At 39.6% G+C, this 19812-nt stretch overlaps 1 protein-coding gene across 3 annotated transcripts in view; it reads right to left on the reverse strand.

The window, feature by feature from the left end:
- ACSM3 (acyl-CoA synthetase medium chain family member 3) overlaps nt 1-19812 on the reverse strand; it is a 35868-nt gene that overhangs the window by 11029 nt on the left and 5027 nt on the right. For 2 of the 3 annotated variants that reach the window (XM_069486841.1, XM_069486843.1), the window contains exons 1-7: nt 17946-18060; nt 12284-12552; nt 6523-6733; nt 4038-4245; nt 764-907; nt 496-652; nt 24-103 (exon numbers count right to left, since the gene is read on the reverse strand). In XM_069486841.1, coding sequence (XP_069342942.1) covers nt 24-103; nt 496-652; nt 764-907; nt 4038-4245; nt 6523-6733; nt 12284-12484 — 1001 coding nt within the window. In that variant the 5' untranslated portion in view covers nt 12485-12552; nt 17946-18060. Of the gene's footprint in view, nt 1-23; nt 104-495; nt 653-763; nt 908-4037; nt 4246-6522; nt 6734-12283; nt 12553-17945; nt 18061-19812 lie in introns of those variants that run through there. The other variant, XM_069486842.1, reaches the window with a different exon arrangement.

Consider the following 19812-nt stretch of genomic DNA (forward strand, 5'->3'; position numbering starts at 1 on the left):
GCCTATTTACCAACATTTCTTACCTGGTCATATCATTCTGTACAAGCATTCGGTATGCAGTTGGTACTGAACAGAAGACTGTGATGGGAAACTTGGAGAGTGTCTGCAATTTAGAAAAAGTAAACTCTTGGGTGTAGTATTTGCATGTAACCTACGCATATCCTTCTGTATATTTTAAATCATCCCTAGATTACTTATAGTACCTAATACAATGTAAATAGTTGTTATACTGTATTTTTAAATTTGTATTATTTTTATTGTTCTATGATTATTTTTTTCCCCAAGTATTTTTGATCTGTAGTTGGTTGAATACAAGGATGTGGAACCTGCAGGTACCGAGGGAGCTGTTTATCTTTTTAGGCTTATTGACTTTCTGGATATGACATCTTAAATCACGTTGTCTACTCTAATCTCTGCAAGTTACTTTATTCATAAGTTCTGTCAGCAGTACTGCTAATGCATTTCTAAATGTTGACCTCCTGTGTCCTGCCTTACTTGCAAGATGGAAGTTGGCTCAAAATGGGGCAAATAGTGTGCAAATACACATGCTCCCTGGATCCATGGAGAAAAAACACTACTCCACGCAGATTTTGCCCAGCCTGTGTCTGAGGTATTCCACATCACATCTGAGGGTATCAAATCTAGCCAGAACCTGGGAAAACAAAGAATAGCCCAACATATAGGAAAAAAAATTTACAAGACCAGTACATAAACCATCATCTTTGCTGTTTTGACACTTCAAGCTGCAGTTCTGTGGAAGTACCTTCCATTTATAGATAATCCTAAGCCGAAACTGCTGTGGGTGTGTCCGGTCATTTTAGGAGATCCAGTTGTTCCACTGGTAAAGAAAATGGCCATGATCTCATTATGTTTTGTCTTCACACAGGTGTGGTTGTCACTGGCATGTCTGTGAAGGAAAAACTACAGTGACTTTGCACATTAAACACAGCATCATAGACTGTTACCACTGAAAAGATTTGAGAAACCATCTACTTGGACCTCTTCATCTCATGAATCAGGCCCCAGTGACTCAGATTGAATTATAAGGTAAAAACTCTTTTTCTTTCCATCTTTTTAGGTGCTTTCTAGAATTAAACTAAACGTTGCCCAATCCAAGGCCTATTTATAATAGCTGATTACATAGCTTTTTTACTGTATAATAAAGAAGGATTGAAGCATTTAAAAAACTCAAGGATTCTTTCATACTTCCAGGAGAGTAAGGAGTCTGTGATATTGGAATCACGGATATATGAAGAATTTCCCCTTCCCCTCCATTGTGGATATTTTAAAATGTGATTTTTAAAAATGAGTATATTAATACCATACTTGTTAGTGCAAGTCGTGGATAATGGCAGGGGTCAGCAAACTACAGCCCACTGGCCAAATCTGGCCTGTCTCTCATTTTTTTAAACAAAATTTTATTGCCCATTTTGATGTATAATCCGTGATTGCTTTCACACTACATGGCAAAATTGAGTAGTTGTGACAGAGACTGTATGGCCTGCAAAACTGTCCCTTTTATAGAAAGTGTTTGCCAACTCTTGAAAGGATGGTTTTCTGTTCCCACAAGAGAATTTATGTAGTTCTGGATATAGTAAACAGTAATACTGGAGAGGATCTAAGCATCCATCCTGTGAAGGAAGGATTCTAGTTAGAAAGAAAACTTTTTAGTTACAACCATTTGATCCAGCAATCTCACTACTGGATATCTCCCCAAAGGAAAAGAAGTCTTTTTTATCAAAAAGACACCTGCACCTTCAATGTTTATTGCAGCACAGTTCACAACTACAAAGAGGTGAAATCAACCCAAGTGCCCATCAATTCATGAGTGGATTAATAAAATGTGGCATATATATACCATGGAGTTCTACTCAGCCATAAAAAAGGATGAATTAATGCCTTTGGCAACAATTTGGGTGGAACTGGAGACCATTATCCTAAGTGAAGTATCTCAAGAATGGAAAAATAAACATCACATATACTTGCTATTAAATTGGAACAAACTAATGAGCACACATGTGCACAGAGGGAAGTAAAACTCAGTGGAAATCAAGCAGCGGGGTGTGGGGAGGAGGAGAGGAGCGAAAACCTATTTAACAGATACAATGAACACTATTTGGGTGATGGGTACATTTATACCCATGACTCAAGCATTACAAAAGCGATCCATGTATCCAAAAACATTTGTACCTCCCTTAATATTTTGAAATAAAAAAATCAAAAACCTTTTAGTTCCAAAGGGTAATTGGGCTTTTTTTTTTTTTTTTTTTTGAGACAGAGTCTCACTGTGTCACCTGGGCTAGAGTGCCGTGGCATCAGCCTAGCTCACAGCAACCTCAAACTCCTGTGCGATCCTCTTGCCTCAGCCTCCTGAGTAGCTGGGACTACAGGTGTGCACCACCATACCTGGCTTATTTTTACTATTTTTAGTAGAGACAGAGTCTCACTCTTGTTCAGGCTGGTCTCGAACTCCTGAGCTCAAGCGATCCTCCTGGCTTGGCCTCCCAGAGTGCTAGGGATTATAGGCGTGAGCCACCATGCCTGGCCATAATTGGGCTCTTATATAAGTCACACATTAGGGCAGCTGAGAGAAGGTAACTATGCACACGTACATATCAAGTGCCTAAGAAGCACACAGATTTATCTCGGAATATTGGGCTGAGAATGAACAGAAACATCAAGGCCATAAGAAATATAGAAAAGCTGTTTTCAAAGCTAACACAGTCCAGGTGTTCAGTCTATGATTCCATAGTTATCTTAGTTGAAAATAGTTAGTACCTATAGCTATGTTCTTATCACTTCCATCACAAGTATGGTTGCCCTCAAAACCTAAGGCAGGGTTGTCATATTGATCTGTTACTACTAGAGGCAGTAAATATGGCAGTTAATAATGTGGGATCAGAACCCATACCGCCTGGGTTTGAAACTCAACTCTGCCCGATACTAGCATTTGACCTTATTCGTCTGTATAATTATAGTACCTACCTCCTAACTTCATAGGTCGTTGTGAGATTTTAATGAATTGAAGTGCTTGGAACAGTTTGTGGCACATAACCAATCCCATATAAATGTTAGCTATTATTGCAATTATTATTTTTATTAGAACAATACTTGGCCTTTGGCAAGAACTCAATATTTTAGCTATCTTAAAGGTGTAGGAATGAGTCCATAGTTGCAAGCATGCTCCCAAATCCTTCAGTAAAGGTAGAAGACTTTTGTTGCTAGCCTAATGCTGAGGTACAACCAGTACCTGGCAAGAGTTCCAAGTAACCCCTGGAAGCACCTCATGCAGGGCTTGAACATGAGTGTAATTCAGTTTTATAATTGCACCCATTAACATTATGGGTTTTTCTTACTTTAACCTGATAGAAGCATTGCTATCAACAAAGGAATGGCATAGCCAACACAGAAGGACTGAATGTGGTCAATTTCCTTGGGAGATGATAATAGCTCTCTGATTGATGCTGTGATGAATTTCTAAGATCCTGCTGAAGGAATGAACTTCCTCCTTGCAGGTGCTGGGAGCCGTCTTTAGAGATTGCCTCTGCTGAAGAGAGCTGCCTTGTTAAACATCCTCCCACACCTCCTAGGAATAGCCCACATCCAATTACTGATCAATGTGGATGTATAAAGGCCAGGACCTCTTGCTTTAGCTGAGAACAGCTTTGATGAACTGTCCAAACTTTGAAGGTCTCAGTGGGTTGACTGAGGGCTTTGTAGGGAATACATTGCAGGTAAATTTCACCCTCTGCCCAATCCCACATCCTTCCCCTTCCTTCACAGGTACTGATCCCAAGGGAACGCCTCAATAAACACAGTATACACCAATCTCTGTGTTAGGGTATTCCAATCTATGAAAAACACTCCAGGCTCATTCCTACCTCAGAGTCTAGCACTATTAGTATAACAATAATCGCCAATTGTTCCCTTTGCCTATTGTTTTAATTTGTGTTTTTCTGATCACTACTGAGTTGAATGTCTTTTTACTGTTGCCTTTCTTTTTGGGAAGCTGTTCTACAACAATTATGGCTACTCACTTCATCATTTCCTTGAGGTTCCCCCACCCGTCTCTGGAGTTCTGAGACACAATCAGCTTGGAGTGCAGATTTTCACATTTAGGTGCAATAGCATCTACTGCTGGGGCTAAAACATCATTGGTAATAATGCACTTTGCTTTTGAAGATTGTAGTCTGTAGAGGATATCTTTCTTAGTCAGCTGAGTGGTTCCTGGAATTAAAACTGTACCTAAAGGAGCAGAAAAGAAGCAATGTTTAAAAGAAAGGTATTATTCATCATAATAGTTAGGGTAGTGTAGTTAGTGTGTATACTTTCTGTATTTCTCAGAATGAATTAGTATAACAGGGAAGATATCTACCTATTTGTTTTACTTAATCTGCTTTTGCCTTTCAAGGGATCTCAGAGTCTATGACCCTTTTGACCTAACATGAAAGGGTGTTAAATGCTGGTAATTATTTTTTATTTGAAGACCATTCATAACATTGAGAGGGTTTTGACCCTCTGGTCGAATGGAAAGCATGTGCAAAGGCTCTGGGGCAGGAAATAACTTCTAGGCTTGAGAAAATGAAACATAGAAAACAGTTTGAAAATTAAAGTATGATATGAGAGTTTGTTGTTGGCACTGGGGACTATGGGACAGATTTCTCTGAGAACTTCGAAATAAAGGAAATGGCTGTTGCCTTCCAAGAGCTAAAGTACAAACTCAACATAAAATAGATCAGGACAGAGATATGCAAAGTCACTGTAAATAGACATAATGATAATAACTCTTCTTTCTTATTGAACTAATATGAATGGATATCTGGTCCTGACAATCAGACAGTCCCTAGAGAGTGAGTTTAAGCAGCATTCATGAAAGCAATCATTTTGTTAAAAAACTGCTTAAAAGTTGGCTCTGCTACTCCTATGTGTAATTCATATGTACATATGAAATAGAATATATTAACTCTCCTCAAATGGAAGTAATGATTATAATAAATTAAGAATGGTTACTTAATATAATGATTTATTATGACAATAGGACTATTAATTTAACAAATATTTTACTGAACATTTTCTTTTTTTTTTTTTTTTTTTTTTTTGAGACAGAGTCTCACTTTGTTGCCCAGGCTAGAGTGAGTGCCGTGGCGTCAGCCTAGCTCACAGCAACCTCAAACTCCTGGGCTCAAGCAATCCTCCTGCCTCAGCCTCCCGAGTAGCTGGGACTACAGGCATGTGCCACTATGCCCGGCTAATTTTTCTATATATATATTTTTAGTTGTCCATATAATTTCTTTCTATTTTTAGTAGAGACGGGGTCTCGCTCTTGCTCAGGCTGGTCTCGAACTCCTGACCTTGAGCGATCCACCCGCCTCGGCCTCCCCGAGTGCTAGGATTACAGGCGTGAGCCACCGCGCCCGGCCTGAACATTTTCTATATGCCAATCATTGAGGGTGCAGAGATGAATATATCATAGTCATGGCCTTTTAGGAACTTATGTAGTCTTATGGGAATAACAGATTTATAAGCAAATTGTAACCTACACAATATAGTTCCTGTTAAATTAGAAATACAAAAGTGTTGCTTTGGAGAGCTCAAAGAAGAAAGTACTCAGCTTGGGATATCAGGGTGGGGTTATCTTAGAAGGTAACATTAGAGCTGAGACTTGAAAGTCTAGTAAGAGTAATTTAGGAGGTTAGGTATGATGGAAACGCTTTCGAAGCATAGGAAAAGTGTGCAGAAGAGCCAGGAGATGGGAATGATCACAAACTTTCTAGGAATCCATTTGGCATGGCTAGAGCATGGAGTGTAAAGGTGGAGAAATTAGAACAATAAAGGGAAAATAGGTACAGTCTTCCATGATACACCCAAAAAAGTTCAGGTATTATCTAGTAGGCAATGATCAAATAGAAAATGACAGAATAAATTTGCTAGAAAAAACACTGGCTAGGGAGATTTGGAGGGGGTGTGGCTACACCCAAAACCAGAATTAGGGAGACTTTTAGGGAAATCCATTCAGGAGATAATAAAGATGTGAAGTAAGGCAATGGCAATGAATCTGGAGAAGAGGAGGAACTTTGGAGGCATTTAGGAGGTCAAATTTATAAAATGTAAGAACTTGTTAGGCAGGAGTTGCAGGTGGCTGTTTAGGACACCAGATGGATGGTAATTAACCATGAAAGGAACAAAGGCATGAAACAAGAACTGTGTCAGATGCGTTGAATTTCAGATGATCATGGATCCCATAGGAGGAGAGGGAGAGTAATACGAGGGTATTTTAATGTTGATTAGCAATCATTTCATGAATCTATTTCATTATGAAAAACCCAACTTCTAGTTTAGGTCAACAGTATGGCATGTTTCCAACATGTTTCTAAGATTCCTGAGAATAATATTAATGTTATATTACATACAGTTCTTCTTCAAATAATTTATCCAAATAAATGTCTCATGATTAGTTGGATGTTTTAGAAAATTTCTCATCCAGTTTAGTATAAATATGATTACATTATACATATTACTAACCTGTTCGAAGACAGGCCACATTTGCAAGCCACCACTCTGGGATCCTGGGCAGAATCACAATTACTCGATCTCCCCTTTGCAGGGCACAGGCATCTGTAAGTATATTGGCAAATTTCCTGGACAAAGATCCCAGTTCCTCAAAACTCCACCTCACCTCTTCTCCACTCCCATTGATCCACCAGAGGGCTGGATTGGAAGGTTTCTTTCCAGCCTGAGGAAAGACGTACCAGTCATAGATTTAAAGGTTGTTATACAGTTAAGTTCTGTTTCAGCTGACTTAACAGAATATACTCTCCAAAGAAAATTCACAAGTCATTAGTAAGGACATGGATGGAGTAATTTGGAAATAACTCTGGACAAGATGTAATCAAGATGGCTGACTAGAGGTTGCCAGTACTCATCAGTATATATGAGATGATATTAATATATTCAAAGCACTAGGGGAGAAAAAAAAAACAAAACTCTGCCAGCCATGACCAGCAAAGCTATTCTTTAGCAATGAAGGAGGAATAAAGTCTTTCTCAGCCAAGTAAAAACTGAGGGAATTCATCACCACTAGCTTGGCCTAATGAGAACTTGCTTAAGGAAGTCATCCTGTACCTGGAAGCAAAAGGGTGATAGTTACCATTATAACACATGAAAGTATAAAAATCAACTGGTAGAGCTGATACACAAATGAGAAAGATAATGGAATCAAATGTTATTACTACAGAAAACCACCAAAGTGCAAAGATAAATAATAAGAAAAAAGGAACAAAGGATATTAAAAAAATAAAAAACAATAAAGAAAATGACAGGAGTAAGTCCTCATCTATCAATAACCTTGAATGTAAATGGTTTAAATTCCCCAATTTAAAGATATGGACTGGCTGAATAGATTACAAAAACCAAGACCCAACTATGGGCTGCCTACAAGAAACTCACTTCACTTCAGACAAACATAGACTGAAAATGAAGAAATAGAAAAAATATTCCATGCAAATAGAAGCCAAAAGCTTTCAGGAATAGCTATACTTATATTAGAAAAAATAAACCTTAATTCAAAAAACATAAAAAAGAAAGAAGGTCATTACATAACAATTGTATTAATATATTTATATTACAATATGATGTAACAATTGTAAATATATATGCACCCAATAGAGCATCCAGATATATAAACAAACATTATTAGATCTAAACAGATATAAAGACTCTAATAAAATAATAGTTGGGGAGTTCAACACTCCACTCTTAGCATTAGACATATCATCAAGACATAAAATTAACAAAGAAACATTGGCTTTAAACTGCACTTTGGACCAAATGGATCTAACAGACATTTACAGAACATTTCATTCAATAGCTACAAAATACACATGCTTCTCTTCTGCACATGGGAACATTCTCCAGAATAGACTATATGTTACAGCACAAAACAAGTCTCAACAAATTTTTTAAAATTGAAATTATAGCAAGTATCTTCTCAGACTACAATGAAATAAAACTAGAAATCAATAGTAAGAGGAACTTTGGAAAGCATACAAATCCATACAAATTAAACAATATGCTACTGAATATCCATTGGGTCAATGAAGCTATTAAGAAGCAAATTTAAAAATTTCTTGAAACAAATGAAAATGGAAACACAATGTACCAAAATATACGGGATATTGCAAAGGGAGTGCTAAAAGGGAAGTTTATAGCAATAAACACTTACATCAAAAAAAGTAGAAAGATTTCAAGTAAACATTCTAATAATATACCTCAAGGAACTAGAAAAACAAAAAGAAGCCAAACCCAGAATTAGTAGAAGGAAAGAAATAATAAAGATCAAAGCAGAAATAAATGAAATTGAGGTTTAAGAAAACCCAAAAGATCAACACAACAAGTTAGTTTTTTGAAAAGATAAAATTAACAAATCTTTAGCTAGACTAAAAAAAAAAAAAAAAAAAAAAAAGATGTGACAAAAAAATTAGAAATTAAAAAGGAGATGTTACAAATGTTACCACAGAAATGCATAGGATTATTAGAGACTACTATGGACAAATATATGCCAATAAATTGGAAAACCTGGAGGAAATGGATAAATTCCTGGATATGTATAACCTACCAAGATTGAACCATGAAGAAACAAAAAACCTGAATGGACCAATAACATGCAACAAGAATGATTCAGTAATAAAAATATCCCATCAAAGAAAATCTTGGGATCAGATGGCTTTACTTGCTAAATTCTACCAAACTTTAAAGAACTAACACAAATTCTTCTCAAACTGCTCCAAAAAATTGAGAAGGAGGGAATTTCTTCCTAACTCATTCTGTGAGGCTAGTATTGCCCTAACACCAAAACCAGACAAAGATACAACAAAAAAGAAAACTACAGGCTAATAGCCCTGATGAACGTAGATGCAAAAATCCTCAACAAAATGCTAGCAAGCTAAATCCAATAGCATATCAAAAAGATATACACCATGACCAAGTGGGATTAATCTCAGGAATGCAAGGATGGTTTAACATACACCAATTGACATCACATCAACAGACTGAAGGACAACAACTGTATGTAATCATCTCAATAGAAGCAGATAAAGCATTTGATAAAATTCAACATCCCAATGTCCAGGATAGAGCAGGAGGAGCCGAATGGAAGATCCTAATTATTTCCAGGGCCCCCCACTGTCCCCAGTCCCCCTGAAGAGGCAGCAGCTGGAGCTCATGGTCTATAGCAAGGAATCAGCATGAGCTAGAAAACCACTATGAGATCAACAAGTACTCTACCTACCAGGACTGAGAAGCCCTGGTGGAAAGACCCAGCCTGAAGGAGTACCAAGTGTAGATGTGGTTCAAGAACTGCCAGACCAAACACTCTCTATAGCAGCTCCAGCAACAATTCCAGCAATTACTGGGGTGTAGAGGCCACAGAGGCTGCGGAGCCCACACTGTACCCATCTACCCCAGAGCCCCTCCCCCTGTGAATCCCATGTTACTGCAAGGCCCAGGTCTCCAGAGCCCCTTTCTGTCCAGCGCCTCAGGAATCTTCCCAGTAGTGGAACCCACCATCTACAGCCTTGACCAGGTGGTGGTGGTGGGGGCCTGGGTATGGCACCCAGGAGGGCATCCCATTTGCTCCAGGCCCAATTCCAGCCCCAGGCATAGGCCTATTCCCATGCCCCACCCCAGGACCATTCCTAGGCCCAATTCCAGGTCCAGGTCCAGTCCCAGGCCATGCCCCAGACCCATTTACCCAGGTCCAGATCCAGACCCAACACCAGGCCCATTGTGGCCTCAGACTATGCCTGCAACTTCTCACCAAACACTTGGTTATTCCCTGATATTACAGAGCTCCTCTCACACCAAGACCCCTTTGAGGGATCCTTGGTCTTTACCGCCACATCTAGGTACCACAAGAGGGATGACTTTGTGGACAAGACTCGGGCCCCAGGTCATTACTAGATTTATAGGGGGTTGGGAAGTTATATCTGCAAAGTCCTGCAGATACCATGGGGTTGGAGGGCCCACAGCAGTGGCTGGTTGGTCTTCATCAGTGGTTACTTTCTGTCGTCAAATGTACTGTCATTTACCCAACCTGCTGGAGATGGGCATTTGCTGCCTTCACTATGTGGCTATCACAGGTCATACCACTAGGAATGTCCCCACCTCATCATTTGGGTTGAGCATGATCATTTCTGTCCACTAGGAGTGGAAATGCTGCTCATGAGTATGTCTAGCATTAGTGGGTGTTACCTGAGAGCTTTCTAAAGGGTTTTTCCTAGCACTCCTGCTATCAGCATCCTCCCCAACACTTAGAGTTGTGAGACTTTTTAATGTTTGCCCATCTGCTAACCTGTGGCCTCATTTTGGTTTTAATATTCATTTTCCTGATGACTGAGAGGTTGAAAAATTCACATATGTTAATTGAACATTAGAAACCCTCAAAAAAATTCAACATCTCTTCATGATAAAAACTCTCAACAAATTAGGTATAAAAGGAACATACCCCAACGCAAAGACTATATATGATGAACCCAAAGCTAGCATCATACCAAATGGGGAAAAAGAGAGGACCTTTCCTCTAAGAACTAGAACAAGACAAAGATGTCTACTTTGATCACTCTTATTCAACATAGTACTGGAAGTCCTGCCCAGAGCAATTAGACAAGAGAAAGAAATAAAGGCATCTATGAACTATTGTCCAGGACATGAGAAAAAAAAAATAAACGGCATCTAAATTGGAAAAGAGGAAGTCAAATTGTCTTTCTTTGCAGACAACATGGTCTTATATATAGAAAAACCTAAAGGGTCCACCAAAAACCTCTTAGAACTGATAAACAAATTCAGTGAAGTTGTGCAATACAAAATCAGCATACAAAAATCAGTAGCATTTCTGTATGCCAATAATGAACTATCTGAAAAAGAAATCAGGAAAGCAATCCCATTTACAATAACTACAACAAAACACTTAGAAATAAATTTACCCAAGGAGATGAAAGACCTCTGCAATGAAAACTAGAAAAAATTGATGAAGAAATTGAAGAGGACACAAACAAATGAAAAGACATTCCATGATCATGAATTGGAAGAATTAATATTACTAAAATGACCATACTACTCAAGGCAACCTACAGATTCAATGTAACCTCTATCAAAATACCAATGACATTCTTCACAAAAATAGAAATAAACCATCCTAAAATTTGGTCAACCTATCTTTAGGTTGATTGTAATTGTGATTCCATAAAGAGATGGGATCAACCTGAATGTCCATCAACAAATGAAGGGACAAAGACATGTAGTATATATATATACACAATGTAATAGTATTCAGCATAAAGAGAAATGAAATCCTATTATTCATGGTAATATGTATGAACTTGGAGGACATTATGTTAAGTGCAATAAGTCAGGCACAGAAACATAAATACTGCATGTTCTCACTCATATATGAGTGCTAAAAAATTGAGCTCATAGAAGTAGAGAGTAGAATTATGGTTATTAGAGGTTGGGAAGGGTATAGAGGAAGGGAGGATAGAGAGAGTTTGGTTAATGGATACAAAATTATAGCTAGATGGGAGGAATAAATTCTAGTGTTCCATAGCACTACAGGGTGACTATAGTTAATAATAATTTATTGTATATGTTCAAAAAGCTAGAAGAGAAGATTTTGAATGTTCCCAACACAGAAGAAATGATATGTGTTTGAGGTGATGGATATTCTAATTACCCTGACTTATACCCCATAAATATGTAATTATTACATGTCAATTAAAAATAACAGAAAAAAAATAGTAAGTTTCTTTATTTCCAGCTATTAGTAACCATGTCATTTCTTCTGGCCCATGTCATTTCTCATTTAGCCTGATCATTTTTCTTTCCAAAAGATTAGAATTCTTTCATCCCTTTAAATTTCTCTCAATGCCATATCTGTGCCTCATTTCTTACCATTTCTGACTCTTAGAATCACTTTTTATTCTTTTTTGTTAAAAAAAAAAAATCAACCTAGAATGATGTCAACCTAGAACTATTTAACCCAGGCTTTCTCAACCAACCATGGAACTGTTGGCATTTTGGGTCAGATAATTCTTTGTTTTGGGAGCTGTCTTGTGCATTATGGGATATTTAACAACATCCCTGTTAGATGGCAGTATCAAACACTTATCCCTGCAAGCACCTCCCCTATCCGTCATGGCCACAAAAAAATCTCCAGACATTGCCAAATGTCCCTAGGGGCAAAATCACTCCCAGTTGAGAAACTGTAGACCGACTGGCCCTCGCTCCATACCTTTTCCATAGTGGTCCATTGGTCCAGGACATCTTTAGCGAAATTGAAATACTCTGGAATCTCCAGTTTGAAGTCCTGTTTCATAGATTCATAGCTGGAGAAATTCTGAGGAGTTGCTGTTCTATAGTTTTTATGCAATGCTCTCACAGAACCAGGAATTGCAAGGCGCTGAAAACACTTGGCATAAAGTAATATCCCCATGGTGACAGAGCTAGCATCAGTCTTGTTGGACGTTTCAGCACTCAGTATTTCCACAGAGAGCAATCCATCTAAAAGACAAGAAAAAAGGACATGTATCTGATTCTGTTCCGAAGATAGCCATAACCTAAAGCGGCTAAGTTTTATTATTTTTATTATTAATAGTCATCATCATCGTACAATTTTCTGAGTACTCCCTGTATTCCAAACACTGTGCTCAGTGTTTTACATACACTTTGTCATTAAATCCTCAGAGAAATCCTGTGAATTGGATACGATTATCATCTCTGTTTACAGATTGAGAAAATGACTAGTAAGAGGCATTGGCTAGATTTGAACCCAGAACTATCTGGTTCCAGCCCATTCTCCTGACACTATGCATTACTGCTTCCCATATGCATTTCTAAAGAGGTGAAGATCTGGGTCACCCACTTAATCTCACTGAAAGCAAAAGGCTAAGCCTTATCTAATATCTTTTACCTGCAGACTTCAAAAGTAGTGCAGAAATGTTAAGGAGAAGTTTTCACAGCGGGTAATCTACAGAGAAAGAAACTGAGACTAGCCGAGTACCAATTACACATGAAAGCACTGTCACAGTTTATAAATTATCCAGTTTATAGGCTGCAGTTCCCATGCTCCCAGTAGGTGCCCACGCTACCTTCCAGTCCGGGCTTGGAGCTGCATTTACCAGAGATGTAATAATAGGGCTTTAACATTTAGGACTTTTGTGGGGGAGGCTCCTCCCCCCAGGGTGACCCCGTGCTTCTGTGGGAAATCATGTGATTACCATGTCATTTACTTGGCATTCTCCTCGTTAAACTTTTCATAATTTTCCAGATATCCTACAATGAAACATGTACTACTCTCACAATCATTAAATCGTCATTCTTTTTTTTTTTTTTTTTTTTTTTTTTTTTTTTTGAGACAGAGTCTCACTCTGTTGCCCAGGCTAGAGTGAGTGCCGTAGCGTTAGCCTAGCTCACAGCAACCTCAAACTCCTGAGCTCAAGCGATCCTCCTGTCTCAGCCTCCCGAGTAGCTGGGACTACAGGCATGCACCACCATGCCCGGCTAATTTTTTTTTTCTATATATATATTTTTAGCTGTCCATATAATTTCTTTCTATTTTTAGTAGAGATGGGGTCTCGCTCTTGCTCAGGCTGGTCTCGAACTCCTGAGCTCAAACGATCCGCCCACCTCGGCCTCCCAGAGTGCTAGGATTACAGGCGTGAGCCACCGCGCCTGGCCTAAATCGTCATTCTAACTGCAGTTCTAGCTGTGTGGCGTGTAAGGCAGCCTGGCTATGTGGAAACCTTTCACACATAATACAGTAAGCTTTATCCTATATGTACCTGGTGTTTGGGTATCATATTGATACTCCCATCACATTGGGAAACGTAGGTACTTCTTCTGAACCTCCCTCCTATTTCTGTGGGGACCTGACATGTCTGTGATCTTGAGCCCTCTAAGACATCCAGTTTGAGATTCCTCATTTTTCACCTGCAAAGAAAACTGGAGCCCCAGAGAGGGGAAAGAGTTTGTTTCAACGTGTCATACCAGAGTTAGAACTAGAACTTCGGCCTTTGTATTCCCATTTGTATGTTTTCACTACAGTTCAACAGGATTTCAGTAGAGCAGTAATTCTCAACCCTGGCTGTATATTTGCATCACCAGGAAAGCTTTTTTTAAAAAATTCTGATTTCTAGGTCTTGGACCAATTAAATCAGAATCTGTAGGAGTGGGCTCTGGGCCTCATATTTACAAAAATTTCTTCAGAAGATTCCAATGTGCAGCCAAGGTTGACAATCACTGATCACAATGAAGGCTGTGATTTGTGAACCATGAGCATCATCACCACCTGGAAGCTTGTTAGAAATGTACATTCTCAGGCCTTCACTCCAGACATATTGAATTAGTGGATTTTAACATTTTTAACAAGATCCCAGGTAATCAGTGTGTAAATTCAAGTGTGAGAAGGACTGGCCTATAGTGTGATGGCTAAATACACTGGCTATTGAATCATACAGTCATGGAATAGGGTCCCAATTTTGCCACTTATTAACTGTGTGACTTTATTTGAATTACTAACCATTCTGAACATCAGTTGCACATTTTACCACTAGAGGGACGAATAGAGCCTCTATCAGAGAATTATCCCAAAAATCAAATATGATAATGCATGCAAAATGCTTTATCATGGTGCTGAGCACATTACTCCCTACTAGAACAGTGGTTGGCAAACTTTCTGTAAAGAGCCAGATAGTAAATATTTGAGGCTTTGTGGGCCATACACTTTCTGCTGCAACTATTTACCTCTGCTATTGAGACAGCAGCTGTTGACAATCCATAAAATGGGCATGGCAGTGTTCCAAAAAAACCTTATTTATGGATACAGAAACTTGCATTTCATGTAATTTTCATGTGTCAGGAATTATTATTCCCCTTTTGATTCTCTTTCCAATCATTTAAGAATGTAAAAACCAGTCTTAGTTTGAAGGCTGTACAAAAACAGGCAGAGGGCTGGATCCAGCCCATGGGCTATAGTTCACTTATCTTTGCTATAGTTCTATGAGGGCAGGAGCCTTATCTGTTATGTTCATGCTACTATCCCTGGGAATTATAATAGCATTTGGCCTACACCAGCTATGTTCAAGTGTTTAATAGCCACACGTGGCTAGTGGGTACCAAATATAGGTCAGTGCCGAGGTAAAATATTTCTATTGGTGCAGAAAATTCTTTTGGACAATGCTGATCTATACTGACAATAGTTCGGAACTGGATTGATACAGGAAAATTGAGGGCGAAGTTTCCCAAAATAAGATTTTTCTAAAGGTTGAGTTTTACTAAAGTGTTGCCCAATGTTCTCTTGCCTAAATAGGCTGTGGGAGGAAAATCATTAACAGAAATTTATTCACAGGCTCCAGGAGAAAAAGCCTTTTAGAACAGAAATAAATTTGCTCTGAGGCTTGGTTTCTCTGAGTTAAGCCCCAAGTCCTCAAATAACATTCTGTCTGTCACTGGTGACCGGTCTCTGATGTTTGCCGGCAAGTTACAGCTTGTACCATCTCTCTTCCTGGTATGATTAGCATCAGGTTTCCTTCGGCTGAAGGAAGAAAGTAGTCAACACTAAGTTTTTAGATACAACTTGCCTGTCTTTGTTTTTACTTGTTTGCACAATGTTTTCAAATGTTTCAAAAAACATAAAAAGTACACAGTGAAAAATCTGCCTTCCACTCTTAATCTCGAAAGGGTTTTATCAGTTTCATCCCACCTGACCCTTCAGGGAACCACTATTACTATGTCTATATATCTTTTCAAGGTTTCTTTATGTGCATTCAAGCAAATGTGACTATAGATTCTTATTTCTCTACTGATTTTACACAACAGGTAGCCTAGAATACACACTATTCTGCCCACTAAAAATAATTTTAACAATGTATTTTTGGAGGCCATTCCATATCATTACACAAAGATCTTCATTCTGTTTTTTATTTTTTAACAGCTGCATGATATTCCAATGAACAACTGCATCGTAATTTCTTAAACCAGTCCCCTATCAATGATCAATTGAGTTGTTTTATTTTGCAATTTAGATTAAATTTTGAAACTGTTTCCTTCAAAAGGAATGTCCTCATTCTTTCTTTCATTACTTGGATGATAAAAACAAAATATTTTAAAATGGCTAAGAAAAATTAGAAAAAAATCTAATTCTGTTAAAATAAGAGTCAGGAATTTAGACTGATCAGAACAGATGTCTTGGGGTCATGTGCTTCATTCTTGGCAGGTTGGCATAAGTCATTTATTTATTCAACAAATATTGATTGAGCACTGACCATGAATTGTTTCAGACATAGACAGTATAGGAGTAAATGAGAGACAGACAAGGTCCTCCCTGATCTTATGGAAAGACATATATAATAAACAAGGCAACAAATAAATATGATGTTACACAAAAAAACAATATAATGGGAGAAAAGGGAGGCTCTTCTAGTAGGTTTCTCCAGGGAGGTGACATTTTTTCTGAGATCTGGCAAGTGGCTGCTTGCCACTGTGCTAAGTACTTTGTAGTCATTTGTTATTTTTTATTTTACAGACAAGGAGACACACACATATCCAAATTGCACAATGCATGCATTCATTCATCAGATCCTTATTGAGCACCTACTATGTGCCAGACCTATGCTAAATGCTGCAAATACAACTGTGAATAAGACAGAGCTGGTCCTGCCCCCATGAAGCATATAGACTATTAAGGAAGACATTAAACAACTATGCAAATAATACTATCATTGGGGATAAATACACTGTACCCTCAGCTTGCTGATACTGTGTAGAATTAGAATTCTGTATGATTTATTCCCTATCCCCCATATAAACTCTTTACCACATTCAGAATCCTTCAAACATATGTTGTAAAGAAAATTGACCAGTCATTTGGAGCTTAAAACAAACCTAACCATTCTGTTCTACCAAAAAGCAAATATCAATGCCCTTTTCATCAAAACTGTCAAGATTGCTTCTCCCCAACAAAGTTCTGTTCCTGCCTTTTCAGTGATCTTAGGATTTTACAACTTTCATTTTCCAGGTCTGTAAAATTCTTTGTAGGTAAAAGAGCTGGATAATTTTGCCACTGTGAGTCCAGATTTTTATACTAAGGCACAGAAATGTTGCTAAGGAAAACTCTTCTAAGACAGTACTTCTAATACAGTACCACTACAGGTTAGATGGGCTTCTGAACGTAATTAAGGCCCCATCTGAAATGCAAGTTCTATATCCATATAAACAGCCACCAGGGGCTTTAGCCTCCCCACGTGTCCATCAACACCCCTCCCCCTAAGCAATCCAAGTAATAACAGTTGTTTGGCATATAGAGCCTCAACACAAGGTGAAGTCCCAGCTGTTCTCCCTAACCCCAACAGACTCTTCCTTAAACCTCTTCCATACAGAACTTTTGGAGCAGTCCTTGACCACCTAATGGAGAAAAATGGCTGTCTCCAGTTTATTTTCTTAGGTTTGCATCTATAAGTTTTACCCAAAGTTTCGTAGAGGTAGTTTGCATACTTTCCAGATGATGCAGAAAATGGATTCCCATCTGCCACTGAGCAGGGTGGGGAGCTAAGTAGATAGTATAGTGAAAAACTCAGCCACTACCTGGATTCAACTGATTTTTTTCTAAAACATTTTATCAAGTTAACACATGCACATAGTTTAAAAAAATCAAATAGCACCAAAAGGCTTAAGATGAAAACTCAGCTGCTGTGTTTACAGCCTTTTGTGTATGCATATTGTTAGCTACTATCATACAACTGAGAAATCCTGAGAGATACACCTTGGGTGCCCAAGACTTAAGTGAGAGAAAGAGCATTTTTGATTTGTTGGTTTTGTTCGCTTGTTGTTATCTTTGCCCCCAAAATTGATGTGAGAGTGCAGCAAATCTTATACAGGAGAGGAGAAGAAGTACTTACTAAAGTTACAGATTCCAACACAGCTGGCAATGATGATGGCAGACCTGTTTCCCTAGAAGAGCAGCTCTGAAACTTGAGTTTCTTCTGCTTTAGTCTTGGTAGTAGTCCAAAGAAGAGGGAGAAGTAGCCTGACAATCAGATGAAGCAAGGCTTGCCCTGAGACCTTTCCTTGATTGGTGGAAACATTACAGAGGGAGGAGCCGGAGCTCTGGGTTAAATTTACACTGAAGGTTTATAATCCTGGCATGTCCTATCCCTCTTACAGGTAATGATTTACAAACATCACAAGTTTTCTAGGAAATTGGTAAGCAGTTTACTCTCAAGAGGGAAAGGAGTTGCTGAAGTGGTTAGTCCTGTGAAGGGGCAGAGGAAGCTCTTTCTCAGATGGGAAGAATAGATGGAGCAGGACATAAAAGAGTCTTGAAATGGAAAGGAAAGAAGCTGAGGGGCAGGTATGGGTTGCCCTAGATCTTAGGAATCAGTTGCTGTGTTTACCTGTTGAACTGGTCAGGACTAAACAAATGCTATCAAGTTACTCCTCTGCTCGAATTCTTCAGTGTTTCTCAGCTCATGCCAGGTGAAATCCAAGTCCTTGTGTGGACTGCAAGGAGCTGTATGATCTGGCACAGTGTCCTTGCTGACCCACATCATGCTCCTCCTCCACTGCCTCACTCTGCACAGCCACTCCAGCCTCCTTGCTTTTTCTCCAACACAGACTTCATGTTCTAGCCTCAGGCTCTTTGAACTCACAGCAAGCACCAGGGATGAGGAGGGTGGTGGAAACATGGCCTGGCACAGGCCCAGCCATGCCCCAGAATGGCAGAGCAGGCCTGCAGCTCCAGATTCTGGGGGCCCTGACTCCATGGTGCCCTCCCAGTTTCTGGAACTCCGAGTCCTGCTGTTAGCTGCTGTCATCATCCATTTCCTTCTTCTTGTCCTCTGTCCTTCTGCCTCTTCCACCTATAGCAGCTGCCTTGCTATGACCCTGACCTGGAAGTGGGGTCCCCTGCAGGCATCATCACCTGCTCTTTGGCATCTGGGGATCTGAGTCCTTTGCCTTCCAAAACCACCTCTGACCTTCCTTCTTGACTTTCCTCTTTGGTAGCCTTGCCTCTACCCTGCCAAAAAAACAAAAACAAAACAAACAAACAAAACAAAAAAAAACAGGGATAGAAAAGTCCACATCTTTGGTCTGCTGGTTCTGGGCTCTCTGGTTGGCAAAATGACTCAACTCTTCTAGTACTGGTGGGGAAATACCCCCAGAGATGTGGGATCTGGCTCAGATCCCAGATGTGAAGGGCAGGACAAGGCTGGGGTAACTTTTGGCAATGGCTCCTAAGTAGGGTGGGTGGAGGCATGGCCATGACCAATAGAAGCCACAAGTGGGCCCAGCAGGCAGAGGATGCACCACAGTCAGGCCCTCCCCTCCTGGGGAAGGGTCCAGGATCTCTGTGCCAGTGAAGTAGAGAGGAGGTGGATAGGGGACAGGGGAGCCAGCTCTGGAGATGCATCCTAGCCCCTCCCTGGAGGGCTCTGAGACCTGCTACAGTTGAATCCGCTCCAGCACAGTCTTCTGCAGGACCTGGGCCTTCTCCTCATCCATGTGAACATAGGCCACCTCCTCACTGGGAGGGACATCAGATGCAGATGGCTTGCTCGGCTAGAAGTCCAGGGCCATGTAGTTGACGCTGCCAGGATTCTTTCCAGGGTCTGGACTCTTCATGCCACTGGGAACCAGAGTTGCAGATGCTGGGTTCTGCACAGGCATGGGCCTCCCTACGCTGTCTTCCAAGTCCATGCCGGCGATACTCTGAGTGAAGTTGGGGGCAGCAGTGCAGGGAGGAGCTGGAGTCGAAGGTGTGGCTGG

The sequence above is a fragment of the Eulemur rufifrons genome, chromosome 14, assembly GCF_041146395.1.
Source record: "Eulemur rufifrons isolate Redbay chromosome 14, OSU_ERuf_1, whole genome shotgun sequence".
In the NCBI taxonomy this organism is placed as follows: Eukaryota; Metazoa; Chordata; class Mammalia; order Primates; family Lemuridae; genus Eulemur; species Eulemur rufifrons.